This window comes from Zophobas morio, unplaced genomic scaffold, assembly GCF_036711695.1.
Source record: "Zophobas morio isolate AGI-343-1 ecotype UQ-CSIRO unplaced genomic scaffold, CSIRO_AGI_Zmor_V1 ptg000012l, whole genome shotgun sequence".
In the NCBI taxonomy this organism is placed as follows: domain Eukaryota; kingdom Metazoa; phylum Arthropoda; class Insecta; order Coleoptera; family Tenebrionidae; genus Zophobas; species Zophobas morio.
The window spans coordinates 17,670,067-17,688,988 of NW_026972117.1; the positions used below are offsets into that span (position 1 = coordinate 17,670,067).

Consider the following 18,922-nt stretch of genomic DNA (forward strand, 5'->3'; position numbering starts at 1 on the left):
GTTTTTGATTTTCTTCATTTTTACAATTTTTCGGTTTTTCAATGTTCCGACTTTATCATTTTTTGTTTTTTCAATTTAAATTTTTTCAACAATTTTTTGTTTCTTCAATTTTACGACATGCAACCTCCCCGAATTTTCATTTTCAAAATTTTCAATTTTTCGAATTTCTAACTTTTGGATATTTCAATTTTTAGATTTTGCAATTTTTTAATTTCTCAATTTTTCGTCTTGGTTTTTTATTTTCTTTATGTTCTGATTTTTGCAATTTTTGTTTCTTATAATACGAAATTTTTCGAACTGCACTTTGCGATTTTTCATTTTTTTTTGTTTTTCAATTTTTGATTGGCATTTTTTTTCTTTCGATTTTTAGTTTTTGAATTATTCGTTTTTATAATTTATTTTTCAATTTCAATGTTTTCAATTTTTCGTTTTTTCAGTTTTTGATTTTGCAATGTTTCAACCTTTTAATTTTTCATTTCTTCGAATTTCCAACTTTAGGATGTTTCAATTTTTAGATTTTGTAATTTTTAATTTCTTCAATTTTTCGGTTTTTCAATGTTCCGATTTTAAAATTTTTTGTTTTTTAATTTTTGATTGGCAATTTTTATTACTTTTTCAAATTATGATTTTTCCGTTTTTCAATTCTTGGATTTTAAAAGTTTCATTTATTCCATTTTTAATCTTTCGAGTTTTAGTTTTTGAATTTCTTGATATTTAATTTTTCAATTTTTCGATTTTATAATTTTTTGTTTTTTTTTGCAATTTCAATTTTTTGAATTTCATTTCTTCAAATTTTCATTTTATATTTTTTTGTTTTTTCAATTTTACGAAATGCAACTCTTCCGAGTATTCATTTTCAAATTTTTCAGTTTTTCGAATTTCCAACTTTTGGATGTTTCAATTTTTAGATTTTGTAATTTTTCATTTCTTCACATTTTCGATTTTATAATTTTTCGTTTCTGTTTTTTATTTTCTTCATATTTATAATTTCGTGTCTTCAATTTTACGACCTGCAACTCTGCCGAGTTTTCATTTTCAAGATTTTCAGTTTTTCGATTTTCTAACTTTTGGATGTTTCAATTTTTCGATTTGTAATCTTTCGTTTGGGTTTTTTATTTTCTTTATGTTCTGATTTTTGTAATTTTTGTTTCTTTTAATGCGAAAATTTTCAATTTTTGGATCCGCGCTTTTCGATCTTTCAATTTTGTCTGTTTTTCAATTTTTGATTGGGATTTTTTTTACTTTTTCAATTTTATGATGTTTCCATTTTTAAATCAATTATTATTGGATTTTAAAAGTTTCATTTATTCCATTTTTAATTTTTCGATTTTTAGTTTTTGAATTTCTTGATATTTAGTTTTTTTTCAATCTTTCACTTTCACAGTTTTTCGGCTTTACAATTTTGACGATTCTATAATTTTTCGATTTTATAATTTTTGGTTTTCCGATTTTTCGATTCTATTTGTTTTTTCTTTTTTCCAGTTTTTTAATTAATTTTGTCGATTTTTAAGTTTCTATATTTTTAGTTTTTCAATGTTTCAATTTTTCATTTCTTCAGTTCTTCGATTTGGAATTTTTCAATTTTCCACTTTTTTAATTTTTCCGAGTGTTTAGTTTTCGATTTTCAATTTCTTTATTTTTCAAAATTTCGATCTACCATTTTTCCAAATAAAAAAAAACTAAAAATTGCAAAACTGTAAAAATTGAAAATCAAAAATGAAAATACGAAAAAGTATAAAATGATATTTGAAAAATCTAAAAATTGGAAATTAAAAAAATCCGAAAATTGGATAACTGAAAATCCAAAAATAAAAAATTGCAAAATTTAAAAATCGAACAATCGAGGAATTGAAAAATCTAAAGAATGAAGAAAACTTGAATAAACGAAAAATTGTGATATAAAATCGAAAAAATGACAATTAAAAAATCAGGAAAATGAAAAATAAAAATCAAGAACTGCAAAAATTGAAACGAAAAATTGAAAAATCGAAAGATTCAAAACTGAGAAACTTAAAAACCGAAAAAGTGAAAAATCGAAAAATCGGATAATTCGAAATCCAAAAATACAAAATCTAAAAATTGGGTAATCCATTAATTAAAAAATCATAGATTGAAAATTATAAAAATTGAATAAACGAAAAATTACAAAATCGAAAGAAACATTGAAAAAATAAAGGAAATGAAAAAACAGGAAAAGTTGAGGAAACGAAAAATTGAAAAATCAAAAAATTAAAAATTGAGAAACTGAAAAATCGAAAAATGGAAAATTGTAAAATCGAGAAATATTGAAGATACGAAAAATTGTGCTATCAAAAAATTAGTCCGAAGTAAATAAATCCAGATTTTTCGAAATATTATAAGATTTGATTTTGCGAATTTTATTTTTTTATCATAATCGTTATAAGCAAAAATAAGGATATGCATTTAATGTTGAAGTAAATTCTTGAGAAACTAGAGTCATTTATTAATTTTTACTTCTCGAGCGTAAGCAAAGGAAGTATTGTAATCGAGTCCGTCGGCCGACTCCCTACTTTTACGTTTTCTCGATCTTTCATGACCCCTAGAAGACGAAGAAATAGGTCTTCCATTTCCGTCTGTTTGTCCGTCTGTCCGTCCGTCTGCCGTCCCGGATTTTTATTAGACAGATAATCTCCGAAAGTACTCGACCGATTGTTGTGAAATTTTGTATTTATATTAAGAATATCATGTAGATGGTAAAACGCTAACCAAAATTTGTCTAATCATCCCCGCCACTAATGCGATGACATCACTTCAAAATTGTACATAGTAAATGGGTTTTCAATTGTATAAAATAACATAGTCCTACACATGTAGTTTACAACTCTGAATCGACTTTTCACCCGAAACGTCCAGATTTTTGGAAAAAAAATTTTGAAATTTAATTTTTAATCTGCTAACCAGAATGCTTTGAAATGTTGCAGATGTTTTAAGGCTATAAAGAGCATCATAAATCTTTAGTCAAAAAATATTTGCTTATCCCCTCCAAAAACTTGATGACGTCAGCTCAAAAGTTTGTGGAATAAATCATATCTAAAATGTACAAAATATGATGAGTCTGTACTTGTGATCTATCACTCCATTCATATTTTTTTGATTTGCATATACAGGGTGACTCAAAAAAATTAATGAATGCGTAAATATATTTTATTGATTTAATCAGGAACTACAAAACCGAATGCTCTGAAATCTTGCAGATGTTTTAAGGTCATAAAGAGCATAATAAATGTTTAGTCAAAATATATTTGCTTATCTCCTCCAAAAACTTGATGACGTCAGCTCGAAAGTTTGCCGAATAAATCATATCTAATGTGTACAAAATATGATGAGCCTGTACTTGTCATTTATCACTCCATTCATATTTTTTGGATTTGCATATACAGAGTGACTCAAAAAAATTAATGAATGCGTAAATATATTTTATTGATTTAATCAGGAACTACAAAACGGAATGCTCTGACATCTTGCAGATGTTTTAAGGTTATAAAGAGCATAATAAATGTTTAGTCAAAATATATTTGCTTATCCCCTCCAAAAACTTGATGACGTCAGCTCGAAAATTTGCCGAATAAATCATATCTAAAATGTACAAAATATGATCAGTCTGTACTTGTGATCTATCACTCCATTAATATTTTTTGGATTCGCATATACAGGGTGATTCAAGAAAATAAATGAAAGCGTAAATTTATTTTACTGATTTACTCAGGAACTACAAAACCGAATGCTTCGAAATCTTGAAGATATTTTAAAATTATCATAAGCATGGTAAATTTTTGATCAAAACGTATTTGGTCGTCCCCTCTAAAAAATTTATGACGTCACCACAAAATTTTGCTGAATAAATCCTATCTAAAATGTACAAAATATGGTGAGTCTCTTCTTGTGATTTATCATTTCATTCAAATTTTTTCGATTTGCATATACAGGGTGACTCAAAAAAATTAATAAATGCGTAAATTTATTTTATTGATTTAATCAGGAACTACAAAACCGAATGCTTTGAAATCTTGCAGATGTTTTAAGGTTATAAAGAGCATAATAAATTTTTAGTCAAAATATATTTGGTTATCTTCTACAAAAAACTGATGATGTCAGCTCAAAAGTTTGCCGAATAAATCGTATCTAAAATGTACAAAATATGATGAGTCTGTACTTGAGATTTATCATTCCATTCATATTTTTGGATTTGCATATGCAGGGTGACTCAAAAAAATTAATGAAGGCGTTAATTTATTTTATCGATTTAATCAGGAATTACAAAACCGAATGCTTTGAAATCTTGGGAATATTTTAAAGTTATTATAAGCATGGTAAACTTTTGTTCAAAATGTACTTGTTCATCCCTCCTAAAAAAATTGATGACGTCACCCTTAAATTTTGCTGAATAAATCCTATCTAAAATGCAAAAAATATGATGAGTTTGTACTTGTGATTTATCATTCCATTCATATTTTTTAGATTTTCTTAAGAGGTGGTTCAAAAAAATTAATGAAGTCAATTTATTTTATTGATTAAATTAAAGGCAACACTTATTATTAGTATTACACCCCAACAAACCCAATTTGGTAGACACAAAATTTGTTAAAGGAAAAACTCGGTTGAAACATAAGGGTAGCACGCTTATTTACATCGACTTTAACATTACAGACCTGCATTTGTTTTATGCGTTCACTTGGTTCCGCGAATGTGAAATAGACATGTTTATAATCAACCAATTGTGAATTTCACCGTCAAGAATTAAAATAAAACCCAATGTTTTATATAATAAGCGGAAGTCGAAGCAATAAAACCGATGGTCGTTTTGTTTACAGTTTCTCTGTTTGACTCTCACGTATGCTGTTACGCTTGTCATCTTAAATTAAGAATGTTTATACATAAACGATTTTCAGTTGCCTCTGATACGTATCCGTGAGTAAATTGTTTCGTTATTTTATTGATTATTACAAATCAATATTCAAAACGACCCAATTCATTTTCCCGAAAATTTGAGAATATAATAATTTTATTTTTAGTATTACACTACATCTATCCCAACTGATATACGTGCCCTTGCAAAAATGTTGATGACGTCATCGCAATTTTTTTTTAAATTCCCACTACAAAAATGTAATGAGAAAAAAAAACACAATAGGCATGCAGTCAAGTTTCCGACAGCGAGGGAAGTACTGTCTAAACTCTTTAGACCAATTTTTTATACCTGTATAAGTATTTCTAAAAACTATGAGTGCACTGATAAACCACAAGTCATAGTGTTTTGCATATTTCAGATAGGATTTATTATTAAGCAAAATTTAAAGCTGACGTTATTAATTTTTTTGGAGAGGATGAACAAATAAATTTTGATTAACAATTTACTATGATTACGATAACCATAAAACCTTTGCAAGATTTCGGAGTATTCGGTTTTGCAGTTTCAGGTTTGATTTTTTTTTTTCCAAAAATCTGAATGTCTATGGAGTAAACTCAACACCGATTCGTGAATGTCATCACGAGTGCAGAAGTGTCTTATTTCATAAAATTAATTAATTAATCCATTACTAATAAATAGCACTTGCGTACCTTAATAACAAGCGAGGTATTACCTGGAATTTAATTTATAGTTACGGAACATCAAGTTATTGATGTCATAGATTAACTATTAATTGTTGTTGTATTTAATACAAGGAAACACACAATACCACGTCCAAACGTTAATGTCTATTTAGTTCATGTTGTTGTATCATCATTACATGTACTATTTATATGGAAGAAAAAAAAACAACTAACGAGCTATTCATTATTCTGACTAATGACTCGCCACTGACGTTTTCCATTCTTGTTACATTCAAAGAAAAGACAACAATAAATTAGGTCTGCCATGCACCTGTATGTCACTTATAAAGTGGCAGTAATTAGCACGAAACATGCAATTCATTAAAACAACAACAATAAGAAAATAGCAGTCTATCTTTTTAAATCGAGGGGAATTTTCCCACCTTATGTCATACCTACTTCACATAGCACTTACAAAAACATAAACATCATTGTTTAGCTTGCACTTGCGCCAAGAGGCGCTTTGCGTAATATTCACATATTATAATACTTACTTAAATTTTGGCATCGAACTGTGTTGGCATCGAAAGGCACCAGCAAGTAATCACAGGCCTCTCTAAGCTCCTGTACTGAGACGGACGGTGGGCACTTGATCAACCCTCCCTTGTAATACTCCAAGATGGCTCTAAAAATAGGGTTAGGGGATCACTTCAGTCTCGGTAATACGGACTAAGACAAGATTTTAATAATAATTAATTTATCGTAGGGTTAAATATAACATCTGTATTGGAAATTTTACAAGAGATAAAAAAATCTAATTTTATACAAATAAAATTTATGTTTTCATTTTGGCATATTACTTGTTATTTGTGGAACGACTGCTTCGATATTATAGTTATATGTTTTTTGAAGTTTCACAGCTCAAAAAATGTAGGTGATAACTTTGAGATTTCAAATTCGCTTTAATATTGTTATTAAACCAAAGTTCGCAAATTTTACACTTAATTTCGAATATTAATTTAAATAAGCCATATATATGAACCGACACATTTTTTTTTTATTCTGGAAAGATAACAATATTGTGACTAGTGGTACCTAATATACCTCTAAATTAATGTAATCATCCTCTAAAAATATTAAATTTAATTTTGACAATTTTATATATTTTTTTATAATAACCCCTATGTAAAATTAATATATGTGTGGACTGTTAAAGTACAGGTAAAGAAGCACCATATCCATATAGGGATTAAAAAACCAAAAATGCCTAGGGTATTTTAAAAATAAATTTCATGGCCTCCTAGACGATTTTTTTTCCCAATTGCATTTCTTAATTATTCGCTTCTTCAATTTTTGATTGATAATTTTTCCTGTTTTTATTTTACATATGTAACAATAATTATAAATTTCAAGGCCTCCTAGACGACTTTTTTTGTTATTCGTTTCTTCAATTTTTGATTAGCAATTCACAATTAACAATAATTAATTTTTTTTTTTTACTTTTTCAACTATTGTATTTTGTCAATTTTTCGAGTTTTAATTTTTGAATTTCTCTATATTTAATTTTCAATCTTTCAATGTTGCAATTTTTCGACTTTACAATATTGACGATTCTATAATTTTCCGATTTTTGGCTTTTCCAATTTTTCTATTCGTTTTTTCTCCTTCCTAATTTCTCGATTCATTAGTTTTTTCGATTTTTTAAGTTTCTCGATTTGCAATTTTTCGATTTTCCACCTTTTCGAATAAAAAAAAAACGGAAAAATTGCAAAACTGTAAAAACTGAAAATCAAAAATGAAAAAGGAAAACGTATAAAATTAAATAGACGAAAATTGAAAAATCGAAAGATTAAAAACTGAGAAACTTAAAAATCAAAACAACGAAATATGATTATAAAACCAAGATATTGAAAATTAAAGAAATCGTAAAATCGGATAATTAGAAATCCAAAAATTGCAAAATTGAAAATTTAAATCGAGGAATTGAAAAATCTAAGATGCCTAGGCTAAAAACTCAACACGGAGTCATAAACTACAAGTGGACGAGTATGTTATAAACAAGTATGACTATAAAAAAATATTTTTTCCCAAATTGCATTTTCAATTTTTCGTTTCTTCAATTTTTGATTCGCAGTTTTTCCAGTTTTCATTTTAAATATGTAATAATAATAAAATGTTAATTTTCTTTTACTTTTTCAATTTTATGATTTAAGAATTTTTCGATTCTAATTTTTGAATTTCTCAATATTTAATTTTTCAATTTTTCATTCTTTCAATGTTGCTTTTTCGATTTTACAATATTGACGGTTCTATAATTTTCCGATTTTTGGCTTTTCCAATTTTTCTATTTGATTTTTCTCCTTTCCAATTTTTTGATTCATTGATTTTTTCGATTTTTAAGTTTCTCGATTTTTAGTTTTCAATGTTTCAATTTTTTTGTTTTTTCAGTTGTTCGATTTGCAATTTTTCGATTTTCCACTTTTTCGAATAAAAAAAAATGGAAACATTGCAAAACTAATTGAAAATCAAAAATGAAAAAACAAAAAAGTATAAAATGAAAACTGAAAAATCTAAAAATTGGAACTCAAGAACTTGTAAAATAAATTAAAGAAAGGAAAATTGAAAAATGGAAAGATTAAAAATTGAGAAACTTAAAAATCATAAAAACGAAATATAATTATAAAACCAAAATACTGACAATTAAAGAAATCGTAAAATCGGATAATTAGAAATCCAAAAACTGCAAAATTGAAAAATTTTAAAATCGGGGAATTGAAAAATCTAAGATGCTTAGGGTAAAAACTCAACACGGGGTCATAAATTATAAGTGGAGAAGTATGTTATAAACAAGTATGTTTGATGACCATACAAAAATGTTTTTTCCCAAATTGCATTTTCAATTTTTCGTTTCTTCAATTTTTGATTCGCAGTTTTTCCAGTTTTCATTTTAAATATACATATCATTATAATAAAATGTTATTTTTTTTTTACTTTTTCAATTTTATGATTTAAGAATTTTTCGATTTTTCGATTTTTAATTTTTGAATTTTTCGATATTTAACTTTTCAATTTTTCATTCTTTCAATGTTTGGCTTTTCCAATTTTTCTATTCGATTTTTCTCCTTTCCAATTTTTCGATTCATTAATTTTTTCGATTTTTTAGTTTGTAGATTTGCAATTTTTCGATTTTCCACCTTTTCGAATAAAAAAAAAAAACAGAAAAATTACAAAACTGTAAAAATTGAAAATCAAAAATGAAAAAGGAAAACGTATAAAATGAAAACTGAAAAACCTAAAAATTGGAATTCAAGAACTTGTAAAATTAAACAAACGAAAATTGAAAAATGGAAATATTAAAAATTGAGAAACTTAAAAATCAAAAAACGAAATATGATTAAAAATCCAAAAATTGCAAAATTGAAAAATTTGAAAATCGAGGAATTGAAAAATCTAAGATGCCTAGGGTAAAAACTCAACACGAGGTCATAAACTACAAGTTGTTATAAACAAGAATGTTTGATGACCATACAAAAATGTTTTTTCCTAAATTGCATTTTCAATTTTTCGTTTCTTCAATTTTTGATTCGCAGTTTTTCCAGTTTTCATTTTAAATATGTATTTTTTTTACTTTTTCAATTTTATGATTTAAGAATTTTTCGATTTTAAATTTTTGAATTTCTCGATATTTAACTTTTCAATTTTTCATTCTTTCAATGTTGCACTTTTTCAACTTTACAATTTTGACGATTCTATAATTTTTCCGATTTTGGGCTTTTCCAATTTTTTTATTCGATTTTTTTGATTCATTGATTTTTTTTCGATTTTTAAGTTTCTCGATTTTTAGTTTTTCAATGTTTCAATTGTTTCAATTTTTTTGTTTTTTCAGTTCGATTTGCAATTTTTCGATTTTCCACTTTTTCGAATAAAAAAAAAGTGGAAACATTGCAAAACTGTAAAAATTGAAAATCAAAAATGAAAAAACGGAAAAGTATAAAATGAAAACTGAAAAATCTAAAAATTGAGAAACTTAAAAATCAAAGAAAGGAAATATGATTGTAAAACCGAAATACTGAAAATTAAAGAAATCGTAAAATCGGATAATTAGAAATCCAAAAACTGAAAAATTGAAAAGTTTGAAAATCGAGGAATTGTAAAATCCAAGATGCTTGGGGTAAAAACTCAACACGGGGTCATAAACTACAAGTGGAGGAGTATGTTATTTTATAAAATTTAAATAACATTTATTACCGTAAAAGTTGGAGATGACGTCATGTTATTGTTGGTGGAAACGATTAGACCCTATGTTTTCGTATTCTAGGGGTCAAATTACGTTGACAACACTAGCGCATTGCTTGTTTAGTTTGACAGTTATGGTCAAATAAACGTCAAATACAGTGCAAAAAAGTTGCAATGCTAGCGCATTGCTTGTTTAGTTTGACAGTTATACTCAAACAAATGTCAAATACAGTGCGCAAAAAGTTGCAATGCCAACATCATTACATGTTTTAAAAATAAATTTCATGGCCTTCTAGACGATTTTTTTTTATCATACGGTACTTCGACTTTTAACTTTAAACAGTATGTTCGTTGACCATAAAAAATGTTTTTTTTTTTCACAAGTTGTATTTTTCAATTTTTCGGTTCTTAAATATGTAATAATAATAATTGTTATTTTATTTTTTTATTTTTTCAAATTTATGATTTTAGAATTTTTCAATTATTGGATTTTATCAACAGTTTTTCAATTTGCAATCTTTCGATTTTTTTTTTTTAATTTTATGATATCTCAAACTTTTCATTTTTAAATTTTCCAGTTTTCCGGTTTTCCAACTTTTGGAAGCTTAAATTTTTATATTTTGCAGTTTTTCATACAGTCCAAAATTATTGAATAATGGATTCTTCAGGTTTTGTATTATAATACCTCTTGTTCTTTGCGCCAAAAAATTGTTGAAAGAAAACTACGTATATAAAAAAAGATTAGCCCCACCCACCCACCCGAATCTCAATTGTGATGAATTTCATATGGTAATCTCTTGTAGAGAAATGAGGATTTTGCAGCTAAACTCTGCCCCTCAGCTCACAATGAATAAAACATTCATCACAATTGAGAAGGGGCGGGTGGGCGGGGCTGATATTTTGGCCATTTTTTCTTAATATACGAAGTCTTCTTTTCCCGATAAAAAACCAAAAACATGTTTAACAATTTCCTAATTTTTGCTCTTCGATTTTTCCATTTTTCGATATTTAAATTTTTTCATTTTTCGATTTCTCGATTTTTCGACTTCTTGATTACCCCACTTTTCAATTTCTTAGTTATTCAATTTTTCGATTTCCCCGTTTTTCAAGTTCCCGATTATTCCATTTTTCGATTTGTCGGATTTTCGATTTGTCGGATTTTCAATTTTTAGATTTTTCGACTTTCCGATTTTTCGAGGTCCCGATTCTTCGACGATTTTATTCCTCGATTTTTTAATTTTTCTATTTTTTGATTTCTGCATTTTTCAATTTCTTGATTTTTGCTCTTCAATTTTTCAATTTGTCGATATTTAATTTTTTCATTTTTCGACTTTTCGTTTTTTCAATTTTTTTTCATTTATTCCATTTTTCAATTTTTCGATTTTTAACCTTCTCGATACTTAATTTTTCAGTCTTTCAATGTTGCACTTTTTCGACTTTACAATTTTATAGTTTTTCCGATTTTTGGCTTTTCCAATGTTTCGATTCGGTTTTTCTCCTTTCCAATTTTTTGATTCAATGATTTTTTTCGATTTTTAAGTTTCTTGATTATTAGTTTTTCAATGTTTCAATTTTTTTGTTTTTTCAGTTGTTCGATTTGCAATTTTTCGATTTTCCACTTTTTCGAATAAAAATTGAAAAATCGACAGATTAAAAATTGAGAAAAAGGAAATATGATTGTAAAATCGAAATACTGAAAATTAAAGAAATCGCAAAATGGGATAATTAGAAATCCAAAAATTGCAAAATTCAAATATTTAAAAATTAGAAAATCGGGAAATTGAAAAATCAAAGATGCTAGGGTAAAAACTCAACACTAAAACTACTACTTTTACTATTGTAAAAGTTAGAGATGAAGTTTAAAAATAAATTTCATGTCCTAGTCAACATTTTTTTTATTCAATTTTGAACTTTAAACAAGCATGTTTAATGACCATAAAAAACTGATTTTTTCCGAAATTGCTTAACAAACTGTTTTAAAATTCTGCTAATATACTAACTAATTTAGAATTTAAAGAACATTCACTAAAATCGATTTATTGATCACCTCCAAAAAATGAAATTACGTCATTTTAAAAAATTTGCGGAAGAGAAATTATTTTAAATCTGCTGTATACCATTTTCTCATTTTTACAAAGTTTTATAAAACTTCTTGCTTATCGAAATGTGTTAGATTTTATATTTTTTTTTATCGGGAATGTGAAGTGTTCTGTTATTAAAAGCCTATAAATAATGAAAGTGTTAAAATTTTAAACTGGCGATAAAATAAAATACTTAAATGTACATTGTTTGTTGCGCTTTCAAAATGTACACAAATTTTACGTTGCTTAATAAAAACAAAAAAAGGAAATGTTTATTACTTTGAAATCTAAAGTAGTAGACCGGCACGTGGGTTAATTACTTCGTGAAAAATATATATATTTTTGTACATATATATGTAGTAGCCAAATTTTTATCATAACATCATTACCATATGATGATTATACATCAATGTAAAAAAATAAATACGTGTGAAAACCAAAGATTGACAGACAATGCCAACTCTAATTCCTTTTGTTTTCCACTGCAGGGTTCTGCCACATACAATTTATTCCAAAATCAAAAATCAACCACTTGTTGAATTCAATTAAAAAAACCCTGATTATATAGTTTAATTATTGTAAGATTGGCAACTTTGTACATATAATTTATGACAATGCAGTTTATGCACTTTGGTTGTTATATTTTACTTTATAATGTATTTGCCAAAAAATTACAAAATCTCGTTTGTGCCAAAAAATCCTGTTATGAGACTTCACAGTTGCACAATTTTGTCAATTCCAATGAATCATTCTAAAAGTTTCATGACATAAATATGTAGCACAACTGTACTTTGGAATGTAAACATTTTGTTCTTGCCTTGGTATTAATTCTCTGTACTCTTCCATTGATTATGGAAGAAAAAATAAAACCTTTACCCACTGCATTGTCAACAAGGCTAATATGACCACCCTACCTAAAAATGGTCGCCGGGATTCCGTCGGCCACCTCGAACTCGCCCCTCTCGTTGGACTGCGTGAACTCCAAGTTCGAGCTGAACATTCTTCCCAGCATGGTGTTTGGATGCGCCATAAAGAGGGCGGGATCGACTACGAACCTGGTGTTATCCACCACAAGGGTGACCCTGTCGTCGCTAACGTTGGTGGAGGCGTTGGCGGCGGCGCCCGGGGGCTGGTTCTTGGCGGGTGGCAGCACGTTGCGGCTTCTGGAAAGTGCGGTTTAGATAGTGTCGAAACGGGAAGACAGCTCTTGCCTATTGCGAGGAGCATTGTGACATTGCTTAGGCGTAGCTACAGAGTGGCACCGGGGGTCCGATAGGGACGCAGAACGTTGCACAAGGCACGGTTTCGGCTTCGAACACGATCCATAACTACGCAAAGCAATATTATCATTAATCATCGGCCGACTACTAGACAGATGGGACGCTACGACCGCAGGAAAATGAAGCAGAGGACTGGCCTGCACCTGCAGGAATAACCCTTGCTGCTAAATATAACTGTTGCGCAAATACTGGCATTGTCATGAGACAAGACAATGGCTTCTCATGCGAACTGACTTTCACTCGACGAAGTGGTTCTGCTTGATTTTCGCGGCCTGTCTGGGCACGGCAGGGCAGGTTTAGGAGGAGAGGGCTACCTTAAGCGGTTTTTGAAGACCCTGCGACGGCGGTCGTCAGCGTAGTCTTCCGTGTCACTGCTGGTGTCGTTATTGTTGTAAATGTGGCGATCACTCGCTCCTGCCATTTTCACACGGGGTAATAAACACTTCACAAATACATAAATGTATTCTGCACAATTGGAAGTATCTCTGGAACCGAGCCAGTACATAGAACAAAATACAAAGGCATGCAGCAGATGACACTGACAGTTCCCAGGTCACGCTGTGAAGTTTGCGGCGGTTATGGACGAACACCAACACTGCAAAGTGAAATACACTAGTCTAGTTGCAAAAGAGTACAGTTGAAGGCAGAAATAATGCACTAACAATTTAGAACTCTATTATCCATTCACGATCTTTATATTGTAAAGTAGGCTTTGATATTTTTTTTTTAGGGTGTCCAGTAGCAGACCGAAAAATGAGCTAAAAAGATTTTCATTTTACGGGCGTAATTTCAACTTTGAAAAAAAGATCGACATTTCAATTGATAGATTATGTCTAAATCTCTGGGGAAGACACAATATTTTTTAAAATAAGTGATTGTTTAGTGTTTCATTAATCGTTCATTCTTCGAAGGAATTTGCATTTTTAGACGAGGAGAGAGCATTTTTCGCTTTAACTTTTATATCAGTGCAAAGACAACATTGAGCTCTATGGGGAAGACCCGGTCATTTTTGTTTAAAATTTAGATTTATCAAAATATTATTTGCTTTTTAAAAAAATACTGACTAATGAAAATAAAGTGAAACTAGGCAACCCTATTTACAAAGTTTTCCGTTTCAATAAATGGCTGAGTTTTATACAGCAGGGAGCCTTGCCGACCGACCCTTTCAGGTAATCAGTCCAGGTACTTTAGATCATAAAACTCATAAATATTCTTAGCTGACCAACATTGTTGAAACTCTTTTACAAGTCGACTTCTTTCATTGCTGACATTATTTGATTTAAAAGTTTGCAAATTTTTATAATTTTATATATTCTACTAAAATATTTTCTTTGAAAAAATTATTCAAATATTTTTTATTAATCTGTCATTTTATATATTAATCAATACACAAAACTGACAAGATTTAGATTCCCATCACTTCACTAACCACTTATTTACCTGAACAATCATACATATTTATTTCAATTTAATTTTTTGATACTCTTTTCCGCACCACCTATGAGGTAGAGGCACGTTTTTTACGTGATATCTCCAGTAAACCTATTCCAATATTACTATTTATTCCTGTGTGTGTTTATACTAGAATGGCAAAAGATTTATATGAACTACACATGACGCGAATGCAAATAAAAAATTGTAATTGTATAATTTTTTCTTTACAATTTGTCTAATGGGTTGACTTGTTTAATAACGAGAATCTACTCTCTTCGGAAGTAAGGCATATAAATCAAATTTTTCTAGGGCTCTATCATATTATTTTCCCAAAATTTATCATCTCGTTGAATTAAGCATTATTTAAATTGGACATTGTATATATTTCTACGATAGCGTTTTTGTTTATTAGGCCGTCTGACGATGCCGCTAAAAATGTACAAACCGCATTGTCTTTTTGTCACTTTGGTGTTACTGCAAAATGCTTCAGTTGCCCTTGCTTCATTTTCTATGCAAAGATTTTGGGAGAGTACATGCTGAACTAGATTTGCAGGGATGTAAAGTGTTTTTCACAGTACAGTAGGATTAGCCGTGTTACTTGTTCTCTCATTTTGCAAATTTTACCAAAATAACGTTCGGTTAGTCTAAAAGATTTTTCTGCACACCATTCTGGATTATAGCGTTCGCCAATTGTGTTTTGTTCGATTAAAAAGACATCAACGTTTGAAAGTTTTTTGAGAAATACTTTTTGCACTGTGACATATCAGGTATTTCAACTACTGCCTCGTTAGATACATCGTCGCCCGAGAACTTGTATGATCCACAGACCGGAGTGCGCTCAGGCCAATGTCGACTCTATAAGCCTCCAGAAATTCTGCGGGAAATAGTTATTATTTAGATGCTTTTGTTTACACACGTCTCACATGTTTCACTCGATTTTGACACTAAACTATTTTTTTGTTTAACTAAGAATTAATACTTTCACTGCGTTTGATCCTAACGTCCTAAATTAGCAATACTAGTGCAATAGATTTTTTTGTGAAAGTACAGTTATTTTTATGTTTTAGCAGCAATGTGTTCTATTTTCTATTAATTTTTACATATTTTTAGTCACAATCTTGGTAGTTATTTTTTACTTTTATTTTTAGCAATAATAAATAGTCCAAACATGAAAAAATAAAAAAAAAAATTAAAATTGGAAAATCTAAAATTTAGAAATCGAGAAATTGAACAATCGTATAATTGAAAAATCGAAACATCGAAAAACTGGAAAATCGAAAAATTAAAAAAAAATGGAAAATCAGAAATTTAATTAATTCCGAAAATTGAAAAACTGAATTGAAAGAACTGAAAACTCGAAAAATCGAAAAATCTAGAATTTAAAAATTGAAAAATTAAAATATCGAAAAGCTGAAAAATTGTGAAATCGTATCAGTGAAACATCGGACAATTGAGAAATCGAAAAATAAAAAAATGGAGAAATCAAAAATTTGAAAAATGGAAAAATTGAAAATGTCAAAAATTAAAATATGTACTGAAAAATTGAAACATCAAAAGTTGAAAAATCGAAAAACCGAAAAGCCGAAAATTCTCAATAATGTATTTATAAACCACAAGTTCAGGATTATGCTACTAAAAAATTGATAACGTCATCTCAAAATTTCGCTGAATAAATTCTACTAAAAATGTGGAAAATATGATGAGTTTTTACTTGTAATTTATCATTGCATTCATATTTTTTTAGATTTGCTTATATACCTAGGTGGCTCAAAAAAATTAATGAATGAGTCAATTTATTCTATTGATTAAATCAGTCTCGACTCACTCCATTTTCCCAGAAATTTTTGGAATACTGTTATTTTTAGTCTAATCCACATTGATTTACGTGTCCTTGCAAAATGTTGATGATTTCATCACAAAATTGTGTACCTAAAGTAAAAATTTAACTCGAAAATGCTGGGTATGTTTCATTGTATTTTAGGTGCGAGGGAAGTTCTGTCGAAACAACTTTACACCAATTTTTTTTGCTGTTATATTTCAACATAAACAGTTTATTTTATATATTTTTAAAACATTATAAAGAAAATAAAAAGTTGTGTTAGACTGAACCTTGTGGGTTTCTTAATCTATTTTCCGCCGCATTTTAAACTTTCAACTCAATTTCTTTCAAAATACATACAAATGATTTCGATGGTTATTTCCCTGTACCCTTCATTTGAAAATAAATAAGCTTATCTGGTGTTGTTTACCGATTTGCATTTTATGACGGACTCCCTACAGTGACCATAATCTCTCCTCTCTTGGGTCGCTACCTGCCGTGGATCGGTACTTTGGGTTGCATAGTTACAAAAAATAATTCTCACTGAAACCGATTTTGCGGGCGACGACTGGGGACCCTTAAGTTGGATAAACTGATTTGATGATTTACTTTTTTGTCTGTCAGTAGTCTGATTGACATTAGCTTTGAGCTGGATTGCCACTTTTCTACTTCATTTATTAGATCAGAATTTTTAGATGCAATTTTTTAATCAAGCAAACAAATGTCTTAATTTTGTCAGCATAGATAATTTGTCATTGTGACAGATTCACAGATCATTGCGACATTATTTAAAAAGAAAATGCCTAAAATAGTTTTACTGCAACAAAAAATTGCAATTAAAAGATGTCTTTTGCAGTTTCGAAAAGACAGGCTCGATCTTTCTTTCAAAGAAGTAACTATGAGGATCTCGAAAATATTTTCTGTAATGAAAAAATACGCTGTAAAATATTTTGTTAATTTTTTTTCTCATAGGTGGGAACATCAACTGTGGCGAAAATTTTATCAACAGTTTTTCAATTTGCAACCATTCGATTTTTTTTTTTAATTTTACGATATCTCTTAAACTTTTCATTTTTAAATTTTCCAGTTTTCCGGTTTTCCAACTTTTATTAGACGCTTAAATTTTTATATTTTGCAGTTTTTCATACAGTCCAAAATTATTGAATAATGTATTCTTGAGGTTTTTTATTATAATATCTCTTGTTCTTTGCGCCAAAAAATTGTTGAAAGAAAACTACGTATATAAAAAAAGATTTGCCCCACCCACCCACCCGAATCTCAATTGTGGTGAATTTCATATGGTAATTTCTTGTAGAGAAATGAGGATTTTGCAGCTAAACTCTGCCCCTCAGCTCACAATGAATAAAACGACGCATATTTTGGCCATTTTTTCTTAATATACGAAGTCTTCTTTTCCAGATAAAAAACCAAAAACATGTTTAACAATTTCCTAATTTTTGCTCTTCGATTTTTCCATTTGTCGATATTTAAATTTTTTCATTTTTCGATTTCTCGATTTTTCGACTTCTTGATTACCCCACTTTTCAATTTCTTAGTTACTCAATTTTTCGCTTTCCCCGTTTTTCAAGTTCCCGGTTATTACATTTTTCGATTTGTCGAATTTTCAATTTTTAGATTCTTCGACTATTTTATTCCTCGATTTTTTAATTTTTCTATTTTTTGATTTCTGCATTTTTCAATTTCTTGAATTTTGCTCTTCAATTTTTCAATTTGTCGATATTTAATTTTTTCATTTTTCGACTTTTCGTTTTTTCAATTTTTCGATTTTTCAATTTTTGGTTATTCCGATTTCTCCGTTTTTCGGTTTTTCAATATCACGGTTTCAATTTTTTGATTTTTCCCTTCGATTTTTCGATTTCTTTATTTCCCCACTTTTCAATTTCTTAATTATTCAATTTGTCGATTTCCCCGTTTTTCAATTTGTTGATTTGTCGAATTTTCAATTTTTAGATTTCTCGAGTTTTCGATTGTTCGAGATCCCGATCTTTCCACTATTCTATTCTTCGATTTTTCAATTTTTTGATTTCTCGATTTTTCAATTTCTCAATTTCTGAAATTCTCGATTTTTCAATTTTGAAACTACGGGACCGATTGTTGTGAAATAATTAATTAATCATACTTAATCTTTATTATTATTTTTTTAATATATAGAGTTTTCTTTCACCAATAGGATAGTTAAACATGTTTTCAGATTCTTGTTGGGAACAGAAGACTTTGTATGTTATGAAAAAATGGACAAAATTTAAGAACCAACGGATTTATTTACAAATTATATGTTTCGGAAAGACCTGCAACGACAAATTTGGTAATTTAATGAAAAAAACGAATATTTCACTGTAGATACTATTTTGACATATTCTAGGGAACAGTTGGAATTTAAAGGGGGGCAAACCACATTACACAAAATTCTTAAGGGTGGCGTCTGGTTCGGTTTCGCCCAATACTAAATACATTGAAAACATCGTCGTAGTTTCCGGAATTGCATTTTTAAAATACTG

General features: G+C 28.8%; 1 protein-coding gene across 2 annotated transcripts in view; it reads right to left on the reverse strand.

The window, feature by feature from the left end:
* Window positions 1-18,922, reverse strand: part of LOC135127931 (BTB/POZ domain-containing protein 10) — a 40,613-nt gene that overhangs the window by 5,672 nt on the left and 16,019 nt on the right. Inside the window, exons 2-5 of one of the 2 annotated variants that reach the window (XM_064054640.1) lie at window positions 13,465-13,745; window positions 13,082-13,198; window positions 12,785-13,033; window positions 6,108-6,238 (exon numbers count right to left, since the gene is read on the reverse strand). In XM_064054640.1, the coding sequence (XP_063910710.1) occupies window positions 6,108-6,238; window positions 12,785-13,033; window positions 13,082-13,198; window positions 13,465-13,655 (688 nt within the window). In that variant the 5' untranslated portion in view covers window positions 13,656-13,745. The remainder of the gene's footprint in view (window positions 1-6,107; window positions 6,239-12,784; window positions 13,034-13,081; window positions 13,199-13,464; window positions 13,746-18,922) is intronic. The other variant, XM_064054642.1, reaches the window with a different exon arrangement.